Below are 15,553 nucleotides of genomic sequence, written 5' to 3'. Positions count from 1 at the left end.
CGCGCGCGCACGAGGGGCCTTGGCTGGATGGAGCGTCTCGAGACGCGAATCTGTGATTTCCGACAAAGCTCGTGGCGAAGCATAGAACAACTTTTGTGTTGCACTCCAAGAATATCATGGCATTATATTCAAGTTTTCTAATGCATTCTAATGAATTATGTCTCTCAGCACATGTAGTTACTTTTTGTAAAATAAAAAATCTAAATATGCTTGAATTAAAAGACAGATATCTGAGAACTAAACAGCAGTTTATCCTTTACAACAATGAAACACAAGGTTATATAACAGAGCTCAGACGATGCAAAAGCTCCAATTACTACTACTCCTACAAGTTTGTGTTCTTCAAATTTAATATTTTAATAATAATGATGATAATAAAACTGTTTAAGTTAAGTTTAGATAGCTTTTTATGTTTTTAGAGGGGACACCGATAGATGAATTAGACTACTTTAAACTTTTTTTTCTCACCAGTGCTGTGCTTTCTTACAATACACAATAAAAAATAATAATAATAAAAAAAATAATAAATGTAAATAATTCACAATTGTTTCATCTTACACGAAAATCAAAAACCAAATGGTAGCCTATACAAAATGGTAACCAAATGGGAAATGCTATACAGTTTTAAAGAGCAAATAATTTAATATGCAAATATTAAATTAATATATGGTGTAAATGTATATAATGGAGCGAGAGCTCCATCTAATGCACACTAACAGAAACCGAAATCCATGGAAAACTTCAAAAGTGCCACACAGAGTCGCTGTGACACCGCACATGAATATCACATGAAAAACTACATTGCCCATAATGCTGGGCGAAGGACCGTTTACAGGGCCATTAAAATTTAGCCTGATTAAACATGAACGTCATGGCAAACTCAAATAATCCATTGTTATATGAAAGCAGCATAATTTTAAATACACATTTAAAATAATAATAATAATAATAATGAAACATATTTAAGATGGGAATAGTTTTTTTAATGAAGGCAGAGGGTTGGGCACGCGCAGCGCGTGTCGAATCATCGATTCATCTGTTCAGTCATACCGACAAGAACGGTAGAGGGAGGACATACGCACACTGGATCACCGGGACCGGACAGAGACCCGCGGGAACATAGATGTGACATATGGTCATATTTTATCGCTCATCTGAGATATGAGTGAGATTTATCATGAGTGAATTATGAGAATGAGAGACATGAGCTCGCGCGCACCGGCCTGATCGCGCGCCGGGCCGAATCAAATTCACCTCAGTGAAATTAATCAGCGTTATTATTGTAATTATATTAATCAGCAGGATTCTTATAAGACATAAGTTTATAGATCGTGTTCAAGAGAGCGAGAGGAGGTGTGTGTTATAGTAAACACAGCGATGGAACCGGACACAGCCGCAGACTTCACTGTGGAAAACGTGGAGAAGGTAAAATATATACATTTATTATCATTCTGTCAGTCGCTAATATTGTTTACTAAGTTATTTAATGTTCATTTACTCTTAATGAAAAGTGTATATATGTGTAATATTTGATAGTTTGAATATTGTTGTTGAACAAGTGGGTGATTTTCATAAAGAACAACTATTTTTATTTTGCATTTAATGAACTCTATTTTTGGATCATTAATATTTTTGTTAGATTTATTTGTTTGTAATTTTTAATATACTTTTAAATTTGTAATATTAGTTTCTCACTACTGTAATGTAACTGTGTTTCTTGTTAAACCAGCATAAATCAAAGGCAGTACTTCCATAATCAAATAATAATAATATATCTTAATTCTTTTATTATTTATTACACAGAATATTTGGTTTAAATGTGCTTAATTGTCATGAAAACTATGCCCCATTGCTCAAAATATAAGGTTTTAAAAATACCTAATGTTCTCAAAGAGCATAATATAATTTCTCATTCCTTTCTTTTAATTTTGTGGTGAAATATGACCGGGACATCTTCTTGACAGGTGTCGTGAGATTCGCCCTTGATAGATGCTGTCAACAACAGTGTAAAAAATGTGACGATTAGTTGATCTGTCTTAATTTGCTTTCTATTTTGATAACTGTATATATCAATTTTATGCCTTTGTCTATTTCTGAGCTTAATTGTTTCTGTATGTGATTGTAATGCAGCTGATCTCAGATGATCAGGTTACAAACGTGAAACTCGTGTTCATCATTAGATTAGATTAGAGAAAAGAGAGCCATATCGATCCATCTGTAAGGATGAGGAGAGGAGAGAGGGTGGTGTCTCGTCCGTCTCATCTCTGCCTGGTGGAGGGTTTCTCATCTTTATCCTGGACAGCCACTGTCAGCCCCAAAACAAACGCTTTGTTCTGCTCATGTGAGACATACACTCATAATTGTTATAGCTTTTGATCCCATTAGCAGCAAACATTGTGTCTTTTTAAAGGAATGCACTCGATTGCTGCTGAAAATAATTTTGACTCATCCTTCAGCTTGTGTACAGTACTGCAATTACAGTGGAAGTCTTTGGGGCTAGAAATTTGGGAGGGTTTAAAAGCAGAAATGTAACATTAATATTTTTGTCAACGCATTTACGGTTAATACTTCCATTTATTATGTCAAGGTCAGCTTTAGTGACATTTTTACCACATTGCATGGCAATAAATAAGAAAATACTAAACAGTTAATTTAGGAAACTACAGTACCACATTTATATATACATTTTAGATGTTTTATTTGGATTGCACCTTTCACAAGGACTAAAAGACAATAAATATCTGCAATAAATACAGACACAGTACCACAAGGTATGCAGAATCAAACCAAACCAAAATGATCAAAATAAGTAGCATATATGCTTTTTTAAAATCAAATCATCATCTTTCACTCCTCAAGCTGTGTGCATGTATGTATGTATGTGTGTGTGTGTGTGTGTATGTATGTATATATATATATATATATATATATATATATATATAAATAAATTAGAGATGCACCGATATATCGGAAAGCAATCGGTATCAGCCGTTAAAAGCCATTATTATAGTATTATTGTTTAAAAACGATTATATCCTGTCAATCAAAAGGGTGCGGAAAAACGTGTTCAGGCAACCCAGCTTATGTGTTGAATTTTAACGCATTAACAGTTTAAAAATACTGACGCTGAAGCAGGCTCTTATTGACCCTATGAATCATCCGTATTTCAAGCCAGGGTTGCCAGGTCTGCGTTTTTATTTTTATTTTTTGCTTCATCAAATATTTGTAGCATCTCCCATCCAATAATCGCAAAAGGCTTTGTGGTTTGTACCAGTTTCAGTTTTCAAATTCTGTCCATTTTATCATGAAATAACAAATAACAATAAGTGGCGTTTTGACGCTCTTAAATGTGACGTGTCAGATCGCTGTAATGCTTAGTTCAGGCGGAACTTCCTCTTCAATACAAGTTATATCTCGAAAAAAATGCATGAATATCAAAGGTATGTTGAAAGATATAGCCTAGTACAGTTTAACAGAATGTATCATGTCTCATGTAATCACTTTATTTGTGCTTCAGCCGCGGAAAGACGTCAATAAAACAGCTTGTGAACAATGTCACGTCATGTCACATTTACCTCAGGAATGTTTTCCAATGTTCACAATTCCTTAGCTATCTAATATATAAAAAAAAACTCTAGAGAGGAGTGTAATTATTATATCTGAAAATAAACAGCAGCTGAATATAAAACTTCTGTTGTTAATTGTAACCTCTAATATTGTAGTGTACCAAATGAGAGGGTTCCCTGTATAGTTTGCAACATTATTTGGGAGAGTGTTATTGGTATCGGCAGAAAAATTTAGTATTGGTGCACCTCTACACAATGCAAGAGGTGAGCACTCTGTAAAGTCTCCTCCAGCACATCCCAAAGACTTTCAGTGAATTTAAGGTCTGGACTCAGAGGTGCCAATTCATGTGTGAAAATGATTCTTCATGCTCCTTCACAACCATTCTTTCACAATTTGAGCCTGATAAATCTTGCTTTGTCATCCTGGAATATGGCCATGATACGACTTCCTAAATGGATGTTTAAGAAAAGAAAAACTACACACTCCATCAATTAGGGTTAGAAGAACTGTTCCCAAACATATAACATGCTAGAAACATAATAATCACTGCAATAATGCAATAATTTAAATCCAAACAGTGACTTTTTTTCTTTTTTTTATATATTTTTCTTTTTTATATATATATATATATATATATATATATACACATATACACACACACACACACACACACACACATACTGCCCGGCCCAAAAAAAAAGAAAAAAAGTCACTGTTTGGATTTAAATTATTGCATTATTGTGTGTGTGTGTGTATAATATATATATATATATATATATATATAAATATATATATATATATACACACACACACACACACACACACACACACACACACACACACACACACAGGGCTGGGTAGGTTACTTTTAAAATGTATTTCACTACAGATTACAAAATACATGCTTTAAAAAGTAATTCGTAACAGTATTTCGTTAGATTACCCAAGTTTTGTAACTTAATTTAAATACTTTAGAATACTTTGGAATACTAATAACACACACAAAAAAAAGGTAATTACAAGTTTTTCTCACAATTCTGACTTTTTTCTCAGAATTGTAGAATTGCAAGTTGCAATTGCGAGTTATAAAGTCAGAATTCTGAGAATTCGCAATTTCCCAGTAAAAAAGACAGAATTGCTAGTTTTTAATCATGCAATTCTGACTTTATAACTTGCATTTACGAATTTATATCTCGCAATTCTGAGAAAAAAGTTCAGAACTGTAAGATGCAAACTCGCTATTGCAAGGAAAAAAGTCAGAATTATGAGATAAAAAGTTGCAATTACCATTTTTTACAGTTACAAGGGACTCACAAACAACTATTGCAAAACATGAAAACAGTCGTGGATTATCAGGTTATAACAGAACAGTTAAGATTCATGGGTAAATCCATTTTTGAATGGGGCAAAAAATTCAGTCATTTTGTCTTGTGGAATATATGTAAGCATATTTTATGTGAAATAGCTTATTCAGGACAGTACTAAATAAAAATAACTTGCAATTTTTATGATCCCTCTTATTTGGTTAAAATTATTAAAATGTTGCATATTCTGCAAGAGGAATGAAACTTATGGGCAGAAATGTAGCTGATGCTTTTGCAGACTGTCAGAGTCAGAGTATCACCAATTGCTTTTATCACAGTTTACATTAATGTTTAAATGAAATTCAAAGTAATCACTTTGGTAATCTGAAATACTTTTCAAATGTAACTAATTTGATTACCACCCATTTAAAATGAAACTGTAATGAAATACAGTTACTCAAATCATGTATTTCGTTACTCCCAAACCCTGTATGTATATATATATATATATATATATATATATATATATATATATATATATATATATATATATATATATATATATATATATATATATATATATATATAAATTATTGCACAGTTATTGCACGTTTTAAAAAAATTTGTGTTATATGAGCTGTCAAGTTGGCTAAAGCCAGGTGCACACTTTATGATTTATAAAAGTCCTTTATGACTGTTGCTTTCAGACTGTATGAACATGATCCCCACTGTAAGCCATGTCACACTGTAACATCTCAGTTGTCATTCATGTCAGACTGTACGGCAGTGAAGATGTGTTAAACACAGACGCACGCAAGAACACTCCTCCGGAGTTTTACATCATCAATCCGTGACACGTTCGGTGACCGTGAACTGCATTGCATGCTGGATAGAAATGGTGGCTAGCAAACAAAAACAATCTCTGGTGTTAATTTTGATCATGGCAATGAAGACGACGTGCGTGGAGCAAGTGGTAGTAATTGCATCATCAGGTTCGGCACTCCTATTGGTTTTTGATTGACAGTTGTCGTAGGAGAAGTCAGACTACAGGACTGTGTGTCAAATCTTCAGACACCAGCAGAATTTCGAGGTAAAATTTGATCGCAACGGTCATTAATCAGCTGCCGGTGAACATGTCAAACTAATGATCAAAGACTTGGCCTACGATCTGAGGAATCTTTTGGGATTCACAAAATGTGTCTCAGACGGTCAAATCATGGCCAAAATCTTAGTAAGAACCCAGCTTACATCATCTGTTTAGCATTGAGATTCGTTTCAGGCAAATTAATCTTTATTGATGTAATTCCTGAGTTTCTTCAGGTAGAGTTTTCTCTAAAATATAAACACTAAATGGTCCTGAAAAGTCCCAAATCGCAAACTGTACTGAGAACTGGTTTTAATTTCTGATCATCAGTTTTGGCGCTTGTTTTCTGATGAGCTGCGAACGGCAGATGCTTTTATGTGCTGGTTGTTGGAACTCGCTGTCAGATAGATGGTTAAAAATACATTTCTGCCTTTTTTTGCAAGATGTGCAATAGCTTCTGTATCAGGACGACACTGTCTCGGTCATTCTTCCACGGTTATTCTCTCTCAGTCTCGTTGCACAGCAGACGACGCACACAGAGGTCGTTGTATGTGTTTATTGTGTATTGTTCTGGGCGGTGTGATGGTCAGGCGTAACCATCTGCAGAGAAGCGTAGGTCATTATGCAGAAAAAATGGGTAATATTCATGTCAGTTATGCACATAATTCTGATTAAGTGATTTGTTTGTTTGTTATCAGGACTCCTCAATTGTAATTAATCACAGGAAACCTAATATTTGCTGGAGATAATCGGACTGAGATGGAATCAGATGCTTGACTTTAGATGGTTTCCATGTGAATGTGTGTTTGATTATTCACCCAGGGCATCTGGAGTGTGTGTTGTCATGTTCCACTATTGTGTCTTGATTGGCTCGACCGTTAGCTTTGCTAATTATATCTCAGCTTGTGTGCAGGGATTCGGTTGTCGGGGCAACCTCATATGTTTTCCAACCATTGACTGTTCAAACCAGTCGACAGCCATGTCTCACTGTGATTCTTAAACACACACACACAAACACACACACATTTATCTGATCTATTAGTGCCGAAAGGTCAAAAGGGGTATCTCATAATGTGATAATGTAGCAAATTGCTGTAGTGCTCTCATCGTTACTGGAATATCAAGTGATTTAGTTGTTGTTTTTGTTGTTTATTTGATTATTTACTTCTGACTCAATGGAAATGAATCACAAAACACATGGCTGATGATGTCAGAATAGCTGTTCCTGATTACTCCAGATGGGCTGTTGAACACAATCCCAAAAATCTTTAATTGTCTGGATTTATGCAGTTTTTGGTATTCAGGATGAACAGGTTTTGATTAGTCCACTGAGAAACAAGTCGTGTTTACAAAGATTTTACAAAGTCTTTTTTAAAAAGCTTGATGCTTGTCACTATTCACTGCCATTTATATGGACTAGCGTTTTAAATTCTCCCTTTGGTGGTCCATAAAAGAAAGAAGGGCATACGGCATTAGAACAACACCAGGGTGACTCATTTTATGGCTTAATTTTCATTTTAGGGTGAACTATCCCTTCAAGAAAGACATCTGATCACAGTCTGGTCAACTTAAACCAGCATGATTATTTAGGGCCCTATGAAATCCATTTTATTTTTTCCCAAATTCCGTTTTAATTTTTCTGGATTCCGTTTTTTCCGTTTTATTTATTTTTTGACTCCATTTTAATGGTTAAATTAAATTTTAGTAATCAAAAAGCATGTCTAATTAATTTAAATAATGAATCTTGTCCAATTTACCAACAATTTAATAAAAGTTTAACAAGAAAAAAAACCTTTTTTGGGGGCCTATGATAAACGTTTTATTCTTTCTCCTCAAATTTTATTTATACTAAATTCTGTTTTCTGGATTGCATTTTAATGGTTTAATTCCATTTTAATAATCAAAAAGCATGTCTAATTAATTGAATTCTTAAAAACAACAATATTTATTAATTAAAAAAATATACTTTTATGATTTTTTTTTTTTTCAGAAGTTCTGTTGTGTATTTAAATTTTTCTGGCAATCAAATGAACGCATACCATTTAATTGATCTTTTAATCATGAAATTAAACTTTTTTGTCAAACAATGTGCTGCACAACAGAGCTTTACTCTTAAAATTAAAACATGGAAGAAACACTGAGATTATTGTTTAAAAATATATTTTAATAATTTATTGTTCAATTAATTGATCTAAATTCTACTGTACAACAGTAATATGTTTCTGTCAAGTTAAATCGAACTTTTATTTTGACGGTTTGTCTAAAGCTTTGAGTTTCTCTGTGTTTATGACGGTAGTTTTCTCAAACGAAGCGGTTAAATGCTGATGAAGTGACTTTCAGAGCAGCTCTGGAGATGAATTTGTGCGTTCATATAGTGAGGTGACAGAGGACGAAAACACCGCGAGCGTCGCATGTGCTTCAGCGTGCGTGCGCCTGTGCGAGTGTGCGTGAGTTAAATGAAACTGCGCTTCCGCATCATTAATTTCAGTCACACAGGCATGCAGGATTCATGTTTAAATAGTCTTTTTGCGGTTTAATATTCACAGACACTAGTCTATAGCGCGATTTAATTTAAGTGTACTGATCTGCTTTTAATTCATTCATCAAAAATTTGACAAATTCCGTGACATTCCGCGTTATATAGTAAATTCCGTTTTTATGAATGGATTCTGCGATTCCGTGATCGCGGAAATTATAGGGCCCTAATTATTAAAGGCTTCCTTAAAGGATTAGTTCACTTTCAAGTGAAAATTAGCCCAAGCTTTACTAACCCTCAAGCCATCCTAGGTGTATAAGACTCTCTTCTTTCTGATGAAAACAATCTGAGAAATATTAATAAATATCCTGACGCATCCAAGCTTTATAATGGCAGTGAATGGGGGTCACGAGTATGAACTGAAGAAAGTGCCTCCATCCACATCCATCCATCATAAATATGTGCTCCACACGGCTCCGGGGGGTTAATAAAGGCCTTCTGAAGCGAAACGATGCATTTGTGTGAAAAAATATCCATATTTAAACAAGTTATGAAGTCAAATATCGAGCTTCCGCCTTCCGTATTCAACGTACGAAGAAAATGTAAAACACTTGCAGTTCACAAAGCTTAAGCTACATCCTACACCTTCCTTATTCAACTTACGGAAAAAAAGTGTAAGTGACACGACACCAGTTTACACTTTCTTTGTAACTTGAATATGGAAGGCGGTCTGGTGGAAGCTCGATATTTGACTTCATAACTTGTTTAAATATGGATATATTTTTATACAAACGCATCGTTTTGCTTCAGAAGGCCTTTATTAACCCACCAGAGCTGTGTGGAGTACGGTTATGATGGATGGATGTGTATGGAAGCACTTTCTTCAGCTCATACCAGTGACCCCCATTCATTGCCATTATAAAGCTTGGATGCATCAGGATATTGATTAATATTTGTTTTCATTAGAAAGAAGAGAGTCTTATACACCTAGGATGGCTTGAGGGTGAGTAAAGCTTGGGCTAATTTTCACTTGAAAGTGAACTAATCCTTTAAGACAATTAGTTGACTAGTCATTCAGGCAAAAAATGTGTAGTTTTGCACATTGCTATTGGTCACACCTGCTTGTTTTAGCATAGTATACAATTTCTGACTTACCCATCCTTCCTTATACATCACATTTGAAAGCGATAACTGGTCGCTTAGCATTCAATCTTGATTGGTCATCCTCTTCTTTTCTAAGTAACCAGAATGTGGAGCAGAATTTATACTGATAGTACAAATACAGACAATGCCTGTAGCGCAGCTCATAGAGTCAGTTTGAACAAGTGATTAATATGTCTGGGTAAAATGGATCCTACAGAATGAGTGAGTCATCGCACACACACATAGGCAAGATCGAATGCGCTAACCATGTCAATGGACCAAAGTCATTCAGTGCTGGTCTTTAAGAATGAGTTTGTGCAGAATAGATGGTTGCCATAGAAACATTTCAAAAGATGTACTTGAACATCCATTTGTACCATATTTATTTTTAATAGTTTTTTAAGGATTTAAAGCATCTCCGGCTAATAGCACTCAAATCTGATCACACACAGTTGGTTTTGTCATGTCACCAGGTTTACTCTGACAGATGGCTGTTTCTCAGGGGGTTTCTGATGTAGTGACACACACACATCTCTGATTCCTCTCTGATCATCCTTGATTTTTATCTTTTATGACTGAAGTATTCAGACTAAATCATAAAAATACTTACACCTAAACATAGTGTTGTGATATAGACGTTTTGGCTAATAATACATCGGGGTCAGAAATATTTTTTTATAGCAAGAATGCATTAAATTGATCATTTATTAAAACATTTATAATGAAATTAATGCCGTTCTTTTGAACTTTTTGTCAATCAAAGAATCATGAAAACTGATTTACACAAAAATATTTCTGAAGGATCATGTGACAATGAATACTGGAGTAATGATGCTGAAAATTCAGCTTTGCATCACAGGATTAAATTACATTTTAAATTATATTCAAATAGAAAATGGTTATTTTAAATTGTAAAAATATTTACTGTTTTTACTGTATTTGTGATCAAATACAGAAGCAGAAGAAACTTCTTTAAGAAATAATTAAAAAAATCTTACCAACCCCAAACTTTTGAACGGTAGTACTGACTAGTTAATTTTGAAACTATGTATTTTTGTGGTAAACACTGGAAGCTTTAATTATTTCTTGTTATTGCTGAATGAATATGTCATCATTTGCTGTGCCCTCCCACCATATTAAATGCTTTACTTGCAGAAATGAAGGCACAAGCATCAGCAGTTGTGAGACCCGGAGAATCACTTTAACAGCACACGCTTTCATATACGTGTCTGTTAAACTGCCCCGCAGGAACCTTGGGGTTAATAAAGCGTTATTATTTTGTATCCACGTGCTCCATAATGGCCAGAGTGCAATGTATCACTGTCTAAAACTGTCTCTCTCTCCTTGTGTGTCTCTCTCAGGCCCTGCATCAGCTTTATTATGATCCTAACATCGAGAATAAGAATCTGGCTCAGAAATGGCTGATGCAGGCTCAAGTGTCTCCTCAGGCATGGCAGTTCTGTTGGGTTTTACTGAGACCGGAGAAGGTAAGAACATCCCGTTCTGTTTGCTGCACTGTCATTCCCTCCTTTTCCATCTGTGCTTGTCCTTTATACCCAAGTTAAATGGGTTGGGAATGCTGTTTCACAATGGCTTCTACTGCGTTTGCTGGCAGTTGCTTTGTAGCAGCTGCCGTTGCATCAACTAACCTACACATCTCAACCTCAGGTTTCAATTTCATTTGGTTTCATTTGACAAAAAGATGTCATCTGAGTCATCCCAAAATTGGCAAAAAAGTTATTTTTGCATAAAGATTTTTTTCTTCACATTGCAACTTTCCATCATGCTTCTTAAATCTTTGCAATTTAAACATCATTGATGTTTCTGTAATGAGAATTGATCATTGAAATGCTGATCTTTTTTTTGCATCACAGTAATGAAATTGTGGGGGCCAAAAATGAATTGTTTAATTGTAATGGAAAAACATCATATTGCAATAGTTTTGATCATCCTAAAATAGGATTCATGCAAAATACATTTTGGAGTGAAATATGACCCAGTTCTTTACAGGGTTCATGATATTCACCCAAAGAACCTAAGGTAGTTAGCTGATTTGAAATATGTTATTTAATTGTGAGTTCGCCAAGCAGTTTTTGAGATTTCTGGATTCCCCCATTCAAATAGATAGGACTTGGTCTTGGATGCTCGAAATAGCTCCCCAGAGGCGATGCAAATATGACAGCCGGGTGAACAGACTTTCCTTGAAAGGGACTTTGATATGGATCAACTATTTTCCATTACACCTCTAACATATACAATGGAACAAAAGGTTGTTTTTGACATTTTAAAATCCTCATGGAAAATGTCCTAAAATTATTAAGAAAATAAGCCAAAAAAATTGGCTTGTGACACACCAGTTGAGAAGCGCTGATCACAAACTCTGTGCCGACTAATGATGCAAGACAACTTTATGTTTTGTGTACATTTAATCTGATTTCGTCTTTATGGAATCTATGAAAGAGAAACACAATCAAAGTCTTCCTTCATCTCCCCAGGTTCCAGAGATCCAATACTTCGGCGCCAGCGCCCTTCACACCAAAATCTCCCGCTACTGGGCCGACATCCCCGCCGAGCAGTACGACTCGCTCAAAACGCAGCTGTTTTCTCAGATCGCTCGCTTCGCCTCCGGCTCTAAGATTGTCCTGACCCGCCTGTGCGTGGCGCTGGCGTCCCTTGCCCTCAACATGATGCCCGAGGCGTGGCCGGGGGCCGTGTCGGAAATGGTGCGCATGTTCCAGGAAGAAGGAGGTGAGGTGGACGGCCGCGCTCGCTGCTTGGCCCTGTTGGAGCTTCTCACAGTTCTCCCGGAGGAGTTCCAGACCAGCCGACTGCCGCAGTACCGTAAGGGTCAGGTGAGAGGCGCTCTGGGCCGGGAGTGGACGGCTGTTTACCCTCTCCTGCAGCAGCTGTTACGGCAGCCGGACTCTCCGCCGCTGGTGAAAGCCCGTGTGCTCAAGTGTCTGTCGAGCTGGGTTCTGCTGGATGTTCCTCTGAACGAGAGCGAGGGATTGGTCGAGGCCAGCTTCACGGCGCTGGCAGATCCGGAGCTGTTCGATACGGCTGTGGAGGCCATCGTCAACACCATCTCACAACCTGACTCACAGAGGTTAGTCTTCATCACTGCACTACTCTGATAACACTCATGCATTGGGCCATGAAAGCAGTGTGGAGTGAGATTTTTATAGAGGTAAATGGAGGTTGGTTTTTATTGAAACGTAAGAAACATGCACAGCAAACCAGGCAGTGTCCAAATTCAATGTTTTACACACCTAGCAATGGCTAGGGAATTGAGAAAATTAACCCGCCATCTTTTTTTCCCGGCCATTAATGTGTAATTTTGCATTTTATAACATGGCTGAATCTTATGAAGCCTGTCAAATAAATGTTCTGGGCATCATATTTCACCCACAAAAAAAGTATTTTGCTTGAAGAAAATGAAAAATTTCACTGCAAAAAAATTTGCATCTAGGATTTTTTTTGTGCTACCTTTAATTCATGCTGACAGTAAATATTCAATTTATTTATTACCAGTTAATTTGTTAATATATTTAAAATTATAACTTAAGTTAATTAAATATAGTTTAAAATAATATAATTAATAAAACTGCATTACAGAAATTCTTTTATTACAGTAAAGCATCACCAAGGGGGGAAGTAAACAGTCCAGATTTACAGTTATTTACGGAAGAGGATTAGGGCCAAGCAATAATAAAAAAAATAAAACCATCTCGAGATTAAAGTTGTTAAATTTCGAGAAAAAACTCGTTAAATGTTGAGAAAAAAGTCGAGATAAAATGTTGAGAATAAAGTCATTAAATTACGAGAAAAAAGTCGTTAAATTATGAGAAAAATGTCGTTAAATTTCGAGAAAAAAGTCAAGATAAAATGTTGAGAATAAAGTCATTAAATTAACGAATTTATTCTCGTAATTTAACGACTTTTTTCTCGTAATTTAATGAGTTTATTCTCGTAATTTAATGAGTTTATTCTCGTAATTTAATGAGTTTATTCTTGTAATTTACTGACTTTATTCTTGTAATTTAATGACTTTATTCTCAACATTTTATCTCGACCTTTTTCTCGTAATTTAACGAGTTTTTTCTCGTAATTTAACAACTTTAATCTCAAAATGGTTTTATTTTTTATTATTGCTTGGCCCTAATCCTCTTCCGTAGTTATTAGACTGAGAAGTTTGTTTTCTTTTAAGCCACTTATATAAAAAAAAATGTTGTTTTTGAAATGTTGTTTAAAACATTTTGGGGAAAATCCTTAATTGTCATGAAAATAAGCCAAATAAACTTAACTTAATTTTTATTTTATTTTTATTTATGATGAAATATGACCTGGACATGTTCTTGTAAGATGCACCTAAATATACATTTTCTAATGTACAATGTGAGTAACTCTCAATCCTTCGTTAAAAAGTAAATGGTGTCAGACCATTGTTCTTACGTTGTGATTTACATCATAAATGCATTATTAATAATTGTACCAGCCTTTTTCTTTTTACCAATTTACTTTGCAAAGCCAGCTTTTACCGGTGTTATTTTAGTGCTATTTATATACTTTGTTTAAATTACTTTAAACTTTAATTTTAATTTTATTTTTTTAGTGATCTTTTTTTAATGTGTGTGCATCATGTTTATTGGTTTTTGTTTTTTAAATATTGCTATTTAGGTTTCATTTATTTTTATTTCCATTTTTGTCATTTTAGTGCTTCAACTTATTTCAGTTACTTCTAATTTTCATTTAGTTTAAGAAATATTTATATTTTATTTTATTTCAGCTTTATTCCAACCTATTTGTACTTTTTTATATATATTTTTTGTGTGTTTTTTGTTTTAGATAACTATAATAACCCTGAACAATATGAGCTGTATATGCATCTTTGGGAATGGTAATGTTATGGAAAGAGAGAGAAAAATGGAGAATAAACACAGGTGAGATGAAAGTGACTGATGGGGGGAGAGAGAGAGAGAGAGCGAGAGAGAGACAGGAAGAGAGAGACTGGGCAGAAGAGAGACAGAAACAAAGGCAAATTGAAACACAGTCACATCAGAGGAGAGAGAGAAGGGGGGTGGCGGCGGCAGGTTTATTTCAAGGATGGCTGGCGTTTCCATGGAGACAGAGCGAGGGAGCGATGTCTTACGCTCTGGTTGGTACAGACGCGGCAGGAGCCCACCCCTTCCCCCCCTCATTGAAAGCAAGAGCCAGCGGATGCAGAGGACGGACCTTTAGAGGTGAAAGCATCCTTGATTGTGGAAAGCTGGTGGTACGAGGTTAAAGTGCTTCTGCCCTGATGGAGACAGACAGTTGTCCACCGCTCAAGTAATTGAGTCTAATGCTGTAGTTTAATAGTTTCTACAGGTGTACGGCTGAATTCACTTCACAGTGCGTGAGGGGTCTGATTAGGACAGGTGACCTTTAGAGGCAGATTTTGATTTTTCACAGGAAGTTTGTGCAGCAGGGCTGAATGGAAGCATAGTTTTTTGTTGTTTTTTTTGCACTGGATTTTTATTCATTGTATTTTGTTTTATGTTGAGGTATTTCATTTTATGTTGATTAAAAAACATCAATCAAATACATTCATAATATTAATCAAATACAATATTGACAAGAGAAAACTTGGCTGAATAACTTTATAGCTTTAATGAGCCACCTTAAAACGAAGATTGACACAGAGTTATGCATATTAAAAATCTCTCATTTTAATTACATAGTACATAATTAAACTGTGAATCAGTTTCTTTTCAGTCAAACTCTGACAGCATTGAGTAATTATTGAGTAGTAGTAATGTATCATTTTGTTAGTGCATCATTCAATATAACAGTTGCATGTGACTTTATTGTTTGTTTTTAAGCTTTTTTTTTTTTCATTAAATAAGACAGATTAGACTCCTCCCTCAGGCCTTGTCTTTGACACCTCTATTACTGACAGACAGTTGATTTGATGAGTAAACACATGGATAGCTAGCATGC

General features: G+C 35.2%; 1 protein-coding gene across 1 annotated transcript in view; it reads left to right on the top strand.

Moving 5' to 3' along the window:
* The first annotated feature begins 1,009 nt into the window (after positions 1–1,009).
* ipo13b (importin 13b) overlaps positions 1,010–15,553 on the top strand; it is a 47,617-nt gene continuing 33,073 nt past the window's right edge. Inside the window, exons 1-3 of the mRNA XM_048208010.1 lie at positions 1,010–1,425; positions 10,936–11,061; positions 12,070–12,680. Coding sequence (XP_048063967.1) covers positions 1,378–1,425; positions 10,936–11,061; positions 12,070–12,680 — 785 coding nt within the window. The 5' untranslated portion in view covers positions 1,010–1,377. The remainder of the gene's footprint in view (positions 1,426–10,935; positions 11,062–12,069; positions 12,681–15,553) is intronic.

The sequence above is a fragment of the Megalobrama amblycephala genome, linkage group LG11, assembly GCF_018812025.1.
Source record: "Megalobrama amblycephala isolate DHTTF-2021 linkage group LG11, ASM1881202v1, whole genome shotgun sequence".
NCBI lineage: Eukaryota > Metazoa > Chordata > Actinopteri > Cypriniformes > Xenocyprididae > Megalobrama > Megalobrama amblycephala.
Note: the sequence above shows the minus strand (reverse complement) of the source record. Positions and strands in the feature narration are given on the sequence as shown.